Source organism: Callionymus lyra, chromosome 3 (genome assembly GCF_982586985.1).
Source record: "Callionymus lyra chromosome 3, fCalLyr1.hap1.1, whole genome shotgun sequence".
Lineage (NCBI taxonomy): Eukaryota > Metazoa > Chordata > Actinopteri > Syngnathiformes > Callionymidae > Callionymus > Callionymus lyra.
The window spans coordinates 23,517,069-23,529,097 of record NC_141820.1 but is presented as its reverse complement, the minus strand read 5'-3'; the positions used below and the strand labels follow the sequence as shown (position 1 = coordinate 23,529,097).

At 38.1% G+C, this 12,029-nt stretch overlaps 1 protein-coding gene across 1 annotated transcript; it reads right to left on the bottom strand.

The window, feature by feature from the left end:
- Nucleotides 1-5,284: 5,284 nt before the first annotated feature.
- tap2a (transporter associated with antigen processing, subunit type a) lies at nt 5,285-11,798 on the bottom strand. The gene is made up of 11 exons (XM_087787146.1): nt 11,230-11,798; nt 9,912-10,026; nt 9,283-9,413; nt 9,004-9,209; nt 8,720-8,917; nt 8,524-8,652; nt 7,043-7,231; nt 6,801-6,974; nt 6,194-6,353; nt 5,990-6,126; nt 5,285-5,919 (listed from the first exon to the last, which is right to left on the bottom strand). Exons 1-11 carry the CDS (start codon nt 11,726-11,728, stop codon nt 5,728-5,730), a joined length of 2,130 nt encoding a protein of 709 aa, XP_087643272.1. The 5' UTR covers nt 11,729-11,798; the 3' UTR covers nt 5,285-5,727.
- Nucleotides 11,799-12,029: the final 231 nt, after the last annotated feature.

Below are 12,029 nucleotides of genomic sequence, written 5' to 3'. Positions count from 1 at the left end.
AAAAACATTTACGTCAACAATTAAAATACAATCTATACATGAGGTTTCTGCAAATAAAAAGTAGATTCTCACAACGTATACCTTTTAACGCAACATAAATATCGGCAATACTCCACATTTAATCTGAGTTAATGTTGTTTTAACATAATTCATTTGAAACATTTTTGATTAAATTGTATTCCAGACATGCAAATCTCCACTTTCTCCTGAATATCCAGAAAGCAGCATCAGGGAAAAGGGAGGGTCGATGGATTACATCACAGTCAGCTCCTTGTGACTCATCACTTTGTCCACAAACTTTCCTTTTGTCTCACGTGTTTATTGTCCTTTATTCCTGCTTGGACCTCAGTGTGATTTACTTGATGTTTAAACGAGCAGAGGTTGTTTATTTCGGGGCCTGGTCGATGATATGCAGGATGGTTAACTTCATGTTTTCATACGTGTAAATGAACCTTTTTGTCTTAAGCCTCCGACATGACATCATGGCAACAGCCCAGAGCTGTGTCGGCATCAAAGAAGTCATATATTTTAAATTAAATGACTAATAAAACTGTTTATTTGCTTCATTTTGCTTCACCCCCCTTTGTTTTCTTTTACCACACGAATTATACATGTGTGATGTCATTAAAACAAAGATACATGTCATTTCCTGTGATGATTGTAATATTTATGTCATTTATGGTTTTCTCTTTCCATTTTTTTTTACTCGACTTGTCTTGATGACAAGTCAGTCTTGACTACTTCTTGTTTTCCTCTTTTTTGGTGTTTTTTTTGTGAATTCATGTTTTTCAGAGAAAAAAAAGAATGATGAATGGATATATTTTCATGTTGGATCTGCTGACCTACAACAGTTTTTTCTATTTCTATTTCTATTTTTATTTATATAGCGCTTTTCCAGACTAAGGTCACAAAGCGCTTAAACAAACAAAACAATATTTAATAAAGTATATACTTTAAAGGTCAAGATAAAACTCATAACACAACAGGAGTTCCAGAAAATCAAGGAAAAGCCTGAACAAATAAAAATGTCTTAAGATGTTTCTTGAAGGAGTCAGTAGATCATCAAACACAGAGAGAAGAAGATCGTTCCAAAGTTTAGGAGCAACAGCCTGGAAGGATTTCTCTCCTCTGGTCCTGAACCGTGTGCGAGGAACCTTTTGGTCTCAAAACACAACAATTATTTTGTAAATAAAAAAAAAAATCTCAGATTAAGTCAGTTGATACTAAATCAAGAGAAATACAAAAATTTAAAAAACATTTTTTTGTGTGTTCTCTTTGTTCTTCACATTTGAAGTAGTGACTTAAACTGTAAAAGACGTTACATTTGTTTATTTGTACACGTGTCTCGTGACCGGTCTCGTCCTCTGTGTGGACAGAAGCACCAAATATCAAACACAAGAGCAGCTTGACCACACATTCAAGGCTCACAAAAGCCTCATTCTACTGTCAAAAAACGAGGGAGTTTCCCGGTGTGACTCATTTCCGTATGAATGCAGGTAGACTCTCAGCTCTCTCTCCTACCTACGGCTCTGAGTCCACCGACAGGAAATGAACTGTCAGTGATTGGATTAAAGAAGATCAGTTTCTTAATCCAACTGGTAATCTCATTTTGGGGCTCACGCGTTGTTGTCATCGTGAAGATGGCGAAGCCTATATTGTTCAATTTGAAATGTGTCAATCATGTGAATGATGTAGAAGAAGGCAAAACATAAATTGATTAAATACAGCTTTGATTTCAAAGGTGTTATTTGACATGAATTGCAAATATTAAGAACATTTCATGTATAAAGATTTTACCATCACCGTCAAATAACCTGTATAGCACTTCCCATAGAATGGAATTATTGATATAATGATGAATAAACAGAACATAGTACAAACTACTAAACATAACGTATCCAAGAATGACTTGCATAACTAAGTAACTGAAAATGATAGCATATATATATATATATATAGCATATTAACTACAATAAATACAATAGAAACAGAAAATGTCAAGTTATACATGACAGAATGACAAACAGGTCAGTTAAAATGTAGACAAAAAATTACATATCAAATGTATTTTTAAAGAAATGTAATCAATTGTTTAACCAACATAATGGAACGTTTCTATACGTTGGGAAAATTATATGTTCAAAATATATTAATACAATTATGCTCATAATACAATGTCCCCCATTTTTTTTTTTTAATTCAGATTTCTTCTACATGTTTACTTACCAAGGTTACATTCCTGGATTTTTTCTCAAAGTAACATCAGAGAAAGCAGATGGCGTCACTCAATCCCTTGCAGGAGCCAAGGTCTAAAGCAGGCAGGAATTAACGGTTTATTTAGTAGTAAGATATGCTTATTCTGAAAAGTTACCACCAGGTTGAAAAAAAAATCTCCTTGGCTATAAAAAGGATAACATAAATAGAGATGTTTACAAGGTTCAGAAATGATTAGGTTAAGAAAACGCGCAAGACCCCCTGCAGTTTGCCTACCGGCCAGCAGTTGGTTTAGAAGATACCATCCTTCACCTCCTGCATCGGACCCACCTGGATAAAGGAAGCGGTTCAGTGAGGATCCTGTTCCTGGACTTTTCTAGTGCCTTCAACACTATCCAACCCACTCTGCTGCAGGACAAATTGACATAGATGCATGTGGACCCTGGTCTGGTCTCCTGGATTACGGATTATTTTACTGATCCACCACAGTATGTCAGGCTGAAGGACATCACGTCTGACACTGTGGTGTGCAGTACAGGAGCACCTCAGGGGACAGTACTGGCCCCTCTCCTCTTCACCATCTACACTTCAGACTTCACCTCTTCCTGATTCTCCTTCGTCTCACCTATAAAATATCAAATATGTTCCAGAGCTGGTCTTGGACTTCGGGAGGTCCAGGACAAAGCCACGTCCAGTGTCCATCAGAGGCGACGAGGTGGAGATAGTTGACAACTATAAGTACCTCGGTGTGTGGCTGGACAGTAAACTGGACTGGTCCTGCAACACAGACCATGTGTATAAGAAAGTTCAGAGTAGACTGTACTTTCTGAGGAGGCTTCGATCATTTAACATCTGAAGGAAGCTCCTCTGCATGTTCTACCAGTCTGTGGTGGCCAGTGTCCTGCTCTATGCTGTGGTGTGTTGGGGTGGGAATGTGTCCAAGAAGAGTTGGACAAGCTGGACTCACTGGTGACAGTTGCTGAGAGGAGATCACTGGACAAACTACTGTCCATCATGGATGATGACAGTCATCCTCTGTATCAGTGAGCAGAGAAGCAGAATGAGTGCACGAATGCTCCTTCCCAGGTGCAAAACAAATAGACTCAGGGACTCATTCATCCCTCGGGCTATTAAATTGTACAATTCTGAGTTCGGGGGCAGGAGTGGAGTGAAAGTATCTTGACGTTCTGTTCTATGTTGGTCTTTGTATCCTTTGTCTTTGTTATTTTTCTTTAATCTATGTTCTTTATCTTTAGACTTAGATTGTATCATCTTGTTCTTTCTCTTTATTTCTCTTTGTTCTTGTTCTTATTTTATTTTAATTTATTTTTTATGAAAAATTGCTGTATTCGCTGTGGCTAATTGGAAAAAAACAATTTCCCGATCTCCTTCGGGATCAATAACGTTCTACCTAACCTAACCTAAATTAAATGTGTCTTCCATAATGTGAATGTAAAAACCGTGGCTTGTCCTGAATTCGTTTTATTTTGAATATTAAGTTAGCGTAAAAGAAAACAAAAAGATTCATAAAACGAATCACTTCACTACTAAAATAACATTCCGAAAACAAAAAAAAGTGCCAAAGCTATTACTTTGAGTTTTATTTTATTTCCAATAGATGGCGCAATTTGTCTTTTCCTCTCCTAGAAAAACAAGCGTTTACAAGAAATCACGTGTCCAATCTACAGTACAGTTTATTGACGCTAGAGGGCGCAGTGAGTCATATTTATCGCATATTGAATAACTATACGTATGTCGCCTTGACTAGTGGTTCCTTTTGAAAAAGTTTAAAACAATAAAGATAATTTGAAGAAATTAAATGTAGTTGTTAAAGTTCGTTGATGCTGCAATTTTCGAAAACTGAATAAGGATTTTTTTAAAAAACAAATTGTATTCTATTCGTTATTTAAAAATGACGAATAGAATACAGTTTGTAAATGTCATCAGTTATGATGACACTTTTTAGTGTGGGTTTGAAACAAATAAATATTCACAAAAAATTACGAATATATTCAATTCAATTGTATTCAAGGTGTCAAATCATAACAAAGTATTAATCACATCATATATGAGAGGAAAAAGATGATAAAAATATTTTAAAAAAGTACTAATAACTTTAACATTTGTGTTTTTTAACCTCATGTATAAATCAATCAATAGATCCAGATGAGATTGTTGGAGCAGCAGTCACAGTAAGTAAGTAAGTAATATCAAGACTTCCTTCTGTGGGGATATAGAGGTGTTCTCGGGTCAGATGAGAGTTGGAGGTTTCCTAGGTTTGCCCGGGGACTCCTGTCAGGTCCATCAAGTTCTCTCAATGTGGACACTCAGTGGTTAAGAAGTATTTTATTTAATACTAGACTATACACATAGATTTGTCAACGTATTAACTTGCCTTTATATAATTACATCTTCTTCAGCACAGATATTTGATTTAAAGAGTTTAACATCTTTACAAGCCAACAGTCTTAATTGTTAGAAAATAAATACAATAAATTCAAGTGGGATTTAGGACAGAGTCATACCAGTGGTAAACATCCGGGTTAAGGTGTGGTTCTTCACCCTGGTGAGTAATGTGAGTCTGCATAACAAGAGTCAAAACAAAACTCATTGTTTTTGTGTGGCAACGAGAAAGTGAAAGTAGCCACGACAGGGACTTTCCAACCAGGCAGTGGAAGAACAAGTTTTCGTCGGCCATTTTAGCACTGGTGTTGAACTAAGATGGTTGACCTTCCAAAATGTCTGCCGCAAACGAAGAGTAAAAAAAAAGTCATTTTCAATTGTAGCTATTACTCTTTTTTAAATTATATTTTATTGATGTAGAATGAGTATATAAATAATAAGTAATGTAACTTGTATTTTTTATGTTTTATTTAACTATTGCTGATCATTCATTCTTTTTGCAAGAACATCATTGTTTATCTGATCTTATAATAATAACTTTTTATGCACAGGAGTTGAATGTAAAATAATAAAATATTGAACCTTAGTAGAAGTTAAAATAAAGGGTGTCTGACATATTCACGAGTTAATTTAAAGTGTTAAAGTCCTTGATAAATAAATAAAACGATTTAGTTCATTCATTTCTCGCTTTTATTTTCTCAATTTGAGCTTATTCCATCTAGTTTTGTTTATTATAGTATACTTTTTTTTCTCACTTGTACATACACAAAAATTCACATGGATGTGACACACGCTGGTTCCAAACCCATAGTTGCCTCATGCTGATAATTTATTTAAAATATTAAACATAAAAAGAGAAAACATGAAAAATAAATGAAACAGGTGTTGGCAAAACTATTTTTTTTTTTTTTTTAATTTTTAAAACGTGATACAAGGAATGATAAACCATTTCTTACAATATTCTTCACTTGAAAAAAAAAAAAGTGCAGATGTCTCTAAGCTGCCAAAACACAAGCTACAGCAGAAGCAAAGAAAGAAGTTTGTAAGTAAGTCAGATTTGTTTTCAAAACGGTCTGCTTGGCAGCAGAAGGTGTGTCACGGTGCAGCCTGTCAATCATCAAAAAGTTTTTCTCTCAGTCGGAAGTAGTTCCCCTTCTTGTCCATGAGCTCTTGGTGACTTCCTCGCTCCTGAACCCTCCCCTCGTGAATCAGCAGGATCTGGTGAGCTTTCTCGATGGTCTTCAGACGGTGAGCGACCACCAGCAGCGTCTGGTCGGACCAGCTCGACAGGGCCTGCTGGATCTACACGGTACCGGCAGACGTCATGATTAGACATGTTTTATTAGCTGCTAATGTGACCAACATGAACTACCGTGTTTTCACTCTCAGCATCCAGTGAGCTGGTGATCTCATCCAGGATGAGGACCTTGGGCTGTCGGACCAGGGCGCGTGCGATGGCGATCAGCTGCCTCTCGCTCTGAGAGAGTCGCCCGCCCCCCTGACCCACCTCTGTGGAGGACACCCGGTGTCAGAGTCTGACATAAAGAAAAAACGGGGGCGACTCCACACTTCTCACCTGTGTCGTAGCCCTTCTCCAGACCCATGATGAAGTCGTGAGCGGCTGCTTTCGACGCCGCTTTTTGGACTTCCAGCATAGAACATCCCGGAAGTCCGTATGCGATGTTGTCCCTGATGGTGCCTGAGAAAAGGACAGGCTGCTGGCTGACCACCGCCACCTGACAGACAAACCCCCCCCATGTCATGTTATTTTTTTACAAGTATATAAAAAATTAAATTCTAAGAGATGTGAAGAAAAAGACAAGATGTAACCTCTTTGATTGCTTCAGTCTCACACCCCTTAATACTTATTGAATATTGTAAGACAATTTATGTTTCAAACAAGTTCAATGCCTCAACAGTTTTCTATAGCGCAGCCATAGCTTATCACTATATTTAGGATCACTTTACAGCTTATTAATGTCTAACTATTCATTATTTAATCATTTATTATCCATTTTTTGTTATTTGTTTATATTTATTTTGATTATTATATTCAATCATGTTTGTTTAAAAATGCAGTATGCTTCCTAAATTTGATGAAACCAGTAATATATGTATTTTATTGACCATTTCTTAAGGTGTAAAGTCTTATTTTTACTGAAACATTGAATCTGTTTCTTTACCGTCTTGTGTAGAAAGGTGTGCTCGTAAGATTTCAGAGGCTGGTTGTCCAAGTAGATTTCTCCCTTCTGAGGTTCGTACAGTCGCTCCATCAGACTTGCACACGTGCTCTTCCCATGACCCGACGGACCCACCAGTGCTGTCATCTTACCAGGCTTCAGCTCCAGGGAGAAGTCCTGGAACCACATGGACCACGTGAGGACTTGAAACAGGGGAGAACACCCGATGGCAGCGAGGCGCTTACATGCAGAACGGTCTTGTCGGGGGACGTCGGGTAGGAAAAGCTCAGCTTGTCAAACCGAACAAGTCCTGCCACCTTCTTCGGGACCAGTTTTCCATCGACGCTGATCTTGGGCTCCCGGTCCAGATACTCGAAGACTTTCCGAGCAGCACCGACAGAGTTGAGCATGTCGCCGTAGATGTAGGTCAGAGTCTGGAGGACGGTGTCAGTCTCTTTTTTAGTACATTACATTACATATTGCTTTCATTAGAATTTGAAACTCTTAAATATGGCTTTCTACATTTTTCTTTTATAACTTTATTTTTGGACATTTTTTGAAACATCAAAATATAAGATTCACATAGAACGTGTACAACATAAATCTTGTTGAAAAGAAAAGAACAAAACATCATACATATCTTGAGACAAAAAAATTATATAATAATAACACAATAAAAAAATAAAAAACACACACTGATAAAGATACAATTAATGTATGAATCCAAGGAAGGTCAATATTATCTACTTGTGTTTTGTTAAAGCACTGAAAAAAATAGAGTCAAATCAAACCAATCGCGCCAAGCATCCATAAACAGCCCCACAGGTAAGCTGATACAAAAACAACAACCGACATAGTTTGATTTATTACTTTAGATTTTACTAACTTTACCCACAAAACTCGAGTCAACCGGCTCACCGCCCTATCCCCCCAGTAACCTCATGTGTTATGCCATTTTCCCCAGTCTTTCTCTATACAGGGACATTTTAATGTAAGTAAGTAATAGTTATTTGTAAAGAGCTTTCTAGACCAGGGTCACAAATTTTTAATTTTAACAAATTATTAGTTATAACTTTCTTAGCTGCAGCCAGTAATATTTTCTTATCAAATGTTGATCTTCTTTTCTGCACAAATGCCTTCAAATTCTCAAGATACATGGTATAACACGAACAAGGGATCTCGTATTCAAACACCAGATTTAGTGTACATTATTCCAGAAGATGTGTGAGTGATTTGAGTTATTAATCTTGCACAACATATGTGTTGTTCTTTTAGCTGTTTACTTCCGATTAAAGGAGTTGTAAAATAGCTTTTTTGATTTGTTTTCTTCAGGTAAATTCCCTCCACTCCAACGAGGGAGTTGTTGTTCGGTGTAATTTTGTTCCACGTCTCTATTGGAATAACTTCCCCAAGTTCTTCATCCCATTTATTCTTTAAATATAGTGTTGTTTCTTTTAAAAAAAATTGCATTAGACAACGATATAGGGTTTCTAAATTTTGACTTGATCAAGTTACTATGAGTTCCATATAAACTGCTTATTATACTCTTTTTATAGGAACTGTATCTAACATTTTACTCATTATGAGACTTTCCTTTTGTCTCATGGAACAACTCTATTCTGTTACGCTTCTTTAAAATGTACTTGTTGTATATTTAAGTTTCTAGATCCCATTTTTACCTTTAAAACGTCACAAACAGAATAAGAAGATCAGTTTTTTGACGTACCCGGATGTTGTCTCCCAGGTTGCCCTGATACAAGATGAAGGACACCAGACTGCCTGTGGTCATCTGTTGCTTCTGAATGAACAACCTTCCGTAGTACAGCATGAGGACCTGCATCCCGAAACCTGTCAGCTGCACACGCAAACACAAGCAGACAGTGAGCACGAGTGTCGTTAAAACATGGAGGAGGAACTCTTACCCTTCGTACGAGCAGGTAGAGGGCTCTGACCGTGTCTCTGCTTGTCTTGAGATTGTGCATTTTCATTAAATGACGGTTGTAGCGCTGGTGCTCGTGCTCGTGGCCGTTAAAGCTGCGCACCACTCGGACGCCCGAGATCACCTCGTTCACCACTTCATTGGAGACGGCCATGAGGTCCTGCAGTGCTAGGTTCAGTCGCTGAGAGAAGTAAAAAGTATGTATAAAAATATAAACACGAGGACCAATAAAGAGTCTGGGGTCACACCAAGTCTAACATGGGGTACCTGGTAATGTTTGTCATAGACGCTCTGGATCAGGCTGGTGACAGGAGTCTCCATCAACACCAGAAAAGTGAGTTTCCAGGAAAGGTTCATCATGAGGATGATCATGAAGATGGTTTTGATGAACGTCCTCAGCAGCACGTTGACGTTAAGACAAACGGTCCTTCCCATCAGGCCGGTGTCTTTTGACAGGCGGCTCGTGATTTCACCTGTTGCAGAGAGACGAGCGTGTTTGTGGACTGGATGTGATTTTTTTTTGTTTTTTTTGGTCAGCGCATTTACCTGTCTTCGTGATCTCGAAAAACCCAACCTCTTGTATCGTCAAAGCCTTAAAGAGCTTGACTTTGATCCTGCAGGAAAAGGAGCTGATGGCCGTCATCAAGATTCCTCCTCTGCAGCCGGCACTCGCAGAGCTGCTCGAGACAGAGGTCACAAGGTCAGCATCTCCAAACCATCGCTGGAAGTTGTCATTTTTTCATTACAATGTGACAGGTGGTAATAAAATTCTGATCCCATTTTGCATCGAATAAAGTGCTTAAGTCTTTATCGCCACCTGGTTACCTAACTGGATATCTATATATTGACAACTTTCTCAATTACAAATATCAGAATCAGATTCTAATTGTATTGCCAGTGACACAATACATGATTATTTTTTTGTAGTGGCATTACAGAATAAAATATAAAATAATTTGTATTAAATAAATATAAATATAAAAAAATTGATTCATAAGATACAATACATTTAAAATAAAATACGTTAACATCAGATGGTATACAAATGATGAATAACTCTTTCTGTATGTATGTAATCTTCCATTTTTTTTATTTATGAATAGAATAGAATAGAAAACGTTATGTAAACCTTCTTTGTGTAAAAAACCTTTGAATTATTAATATTATTTGTTTACCTTCCCAGAGAGTAAAGGCCCATGAAGATCAGTGCGACGAAGAAGTCGTTCTGCTTCTCTTCACCTCGCAGGATGTCAATGACTCTCCCGGTGTAGAACGGAATGAACATTTCACCTGAGGAGACAAACGGATGAAGCCAAGATCATATTGTGTTATGCAAATAAAAGAATAAAGAAAAGCATCTAAAAAATTAAAATAAACCCTGATGTAATGTCAGTTTATTTACCTTTATATGACATAAAATGTCAAAGGAAGAATAATAAAAATGAATACTGTAATTATTCTAATACTGTGCAACCTTTGTTCTGTTGGCAGTTTTCTGAGTTTCCATTTGTTTATAAAACAAGATAAAGTCTCTTGTTGTTCCAGTTACTGTTTTTTCTTGCTGCTACATTCAAAAAATCTCACAGTACTTCATATGAAAACCCTGTCTCTGACCCACTGCTTTCAGGTATTTTGTTGGTCATGTGACATTCTTTGGCTCACTGGATTGGTCTCCTAGTCCAGTTGCCTAGTGCAGAGCTCATAACGTGTCATGATTGTTTAAATATGAAAAAATATGAATCAAAAATGTTACATATTGTTAATCATCTTACATTGCAAGTTTGAATTTTTTTTAAATATAAAGTGATATGACCCTGAGAACATTTTTTTAGCTATTGAGGTGAGACCTGTTTTCATTTTGAGGGACCAAAATGGGAAAAAAAGGGATCCCCACAAAAAACATAATATCTTAGTTATATACGAAGTTGAAACGAATAATCGACTGCAACACAAGTTTGCTTTTCAGATACGATTCGACATGGCCTATTTTTATAGCTTCAGACCACATGTGGTCCCCGGGCCGCGCTTTTCCAGTATCTGGTGTAGCATTTGTAGCTAGTCTGCTGGGGGAGTGGCTAAGACAGGGTCAGGTGATGAAGGGGTCAACCTTTTTTTCAGATCAAGACTTTTGTGGGAGTAAATTGATCTATTTATTTAAAAAAACAAGTTATATAATCAACTATTGTGTAATCTCAGGGTCAAGGTGACCCAGATGCACGATAACAAATGTGTCTGTGATATATATTTTCTCTGAACTCCCTGGCTTCCGGGCGTACATATGCAATGGTGGAGGTCGTTCACCCAGAAACAACAAAAGGGATACCACAAACACATTTGTTTTAGGGCCTCGAGATAACACAAGGGTTAATTCAGCAACAAATAGTGGCTCAGTTAAATAGAAAAAGTGATCTTTATAATAAATCAATTATTTGGTTTACTTGCACAAAGATAATCTGATTATTTTAGGATCATTTACAATAGTTCGGAACTCACAGATGACAGCCATGCTCAGGAAGATAAACCCGCCGAACAGCAGCAGATAGTCCGGCCTGAAGAGTCCCAGGACCCTCATGAACAACACGCGTCTCTTCTGTTTCCCCTCTTGTCCTCCATCGCTGGAGTCCGGGACCGTCGCCTCCCAGAAGAACGCAGCGGCGAGCGACGCGCCCGCGCTCAGCAGCCAGCAGTGCGCTTCCGCCCATGACGCGCAGCGGCTGGACGTGTTCCACAGCGCGATGGTCCCGGTCTCGAACAGCGCCGGCAGAACACTGTGCGTCAGCGCGAACCTTCTCAGAACCGACGGCCGGTTTCCTCGAGAGACCAGCAGGAGGATCCAGAGGGTGAGGCATCGGGCCACGGAGGTGACCCAGAGTCGCGCCACGTGCCAAGAGACACTGACGGGCTCCACGCACCCGCCCGCGTAAAAGAGACAGAAATCGACGAAAACCGCGACCGTGATCGTCGCACCGAGACGGACGATTGAAGCGTCCATATTTTGTGGAGCTGCTGTTCCGACCTCACTGGACTTTTTGTCGAAGCTCTTGCTTTTTTACATTTGGTTTCGTTTTCTCACAAGCAATGGGATTCTCGGAAACGGATGATGAAAAAAATAAATCTGACATCTGATGATGTTGTTAGAATGAAGACGATCATTATTAATAATATTGGTGGTGGTAAAAATACAAATACATCATATATTATGTATATACATAATACATCAATACATATTTATAATAAAAATATTGCATAATAAATTGATATACAATACATAATAATATTACAGTCAGGCAACC

Coding starts and splice junctions, on each gene's coding strand:
- tap2a (XM_087787146.1), bottom strand. CDS start 11,728: ATGGACGCTTCAATCGTCCGTCTCGGTGCGACGATCACGGTCGCGGTT. Junction 6,354..6,800: donor ACACCTTTCTACACAAGACG/GTAAAGAAACAG, acceptor TTTGTCTGTCAG/GTGGCGGTGGTCAGCCAGCA. Junction 6,127..6,193: donor GGAGAAGGGCTACGACACAG/GTGAGAAGTGTG, acceptor TGTCCTCCACAG/AGGTGGGTCAGGGGGGCGGG.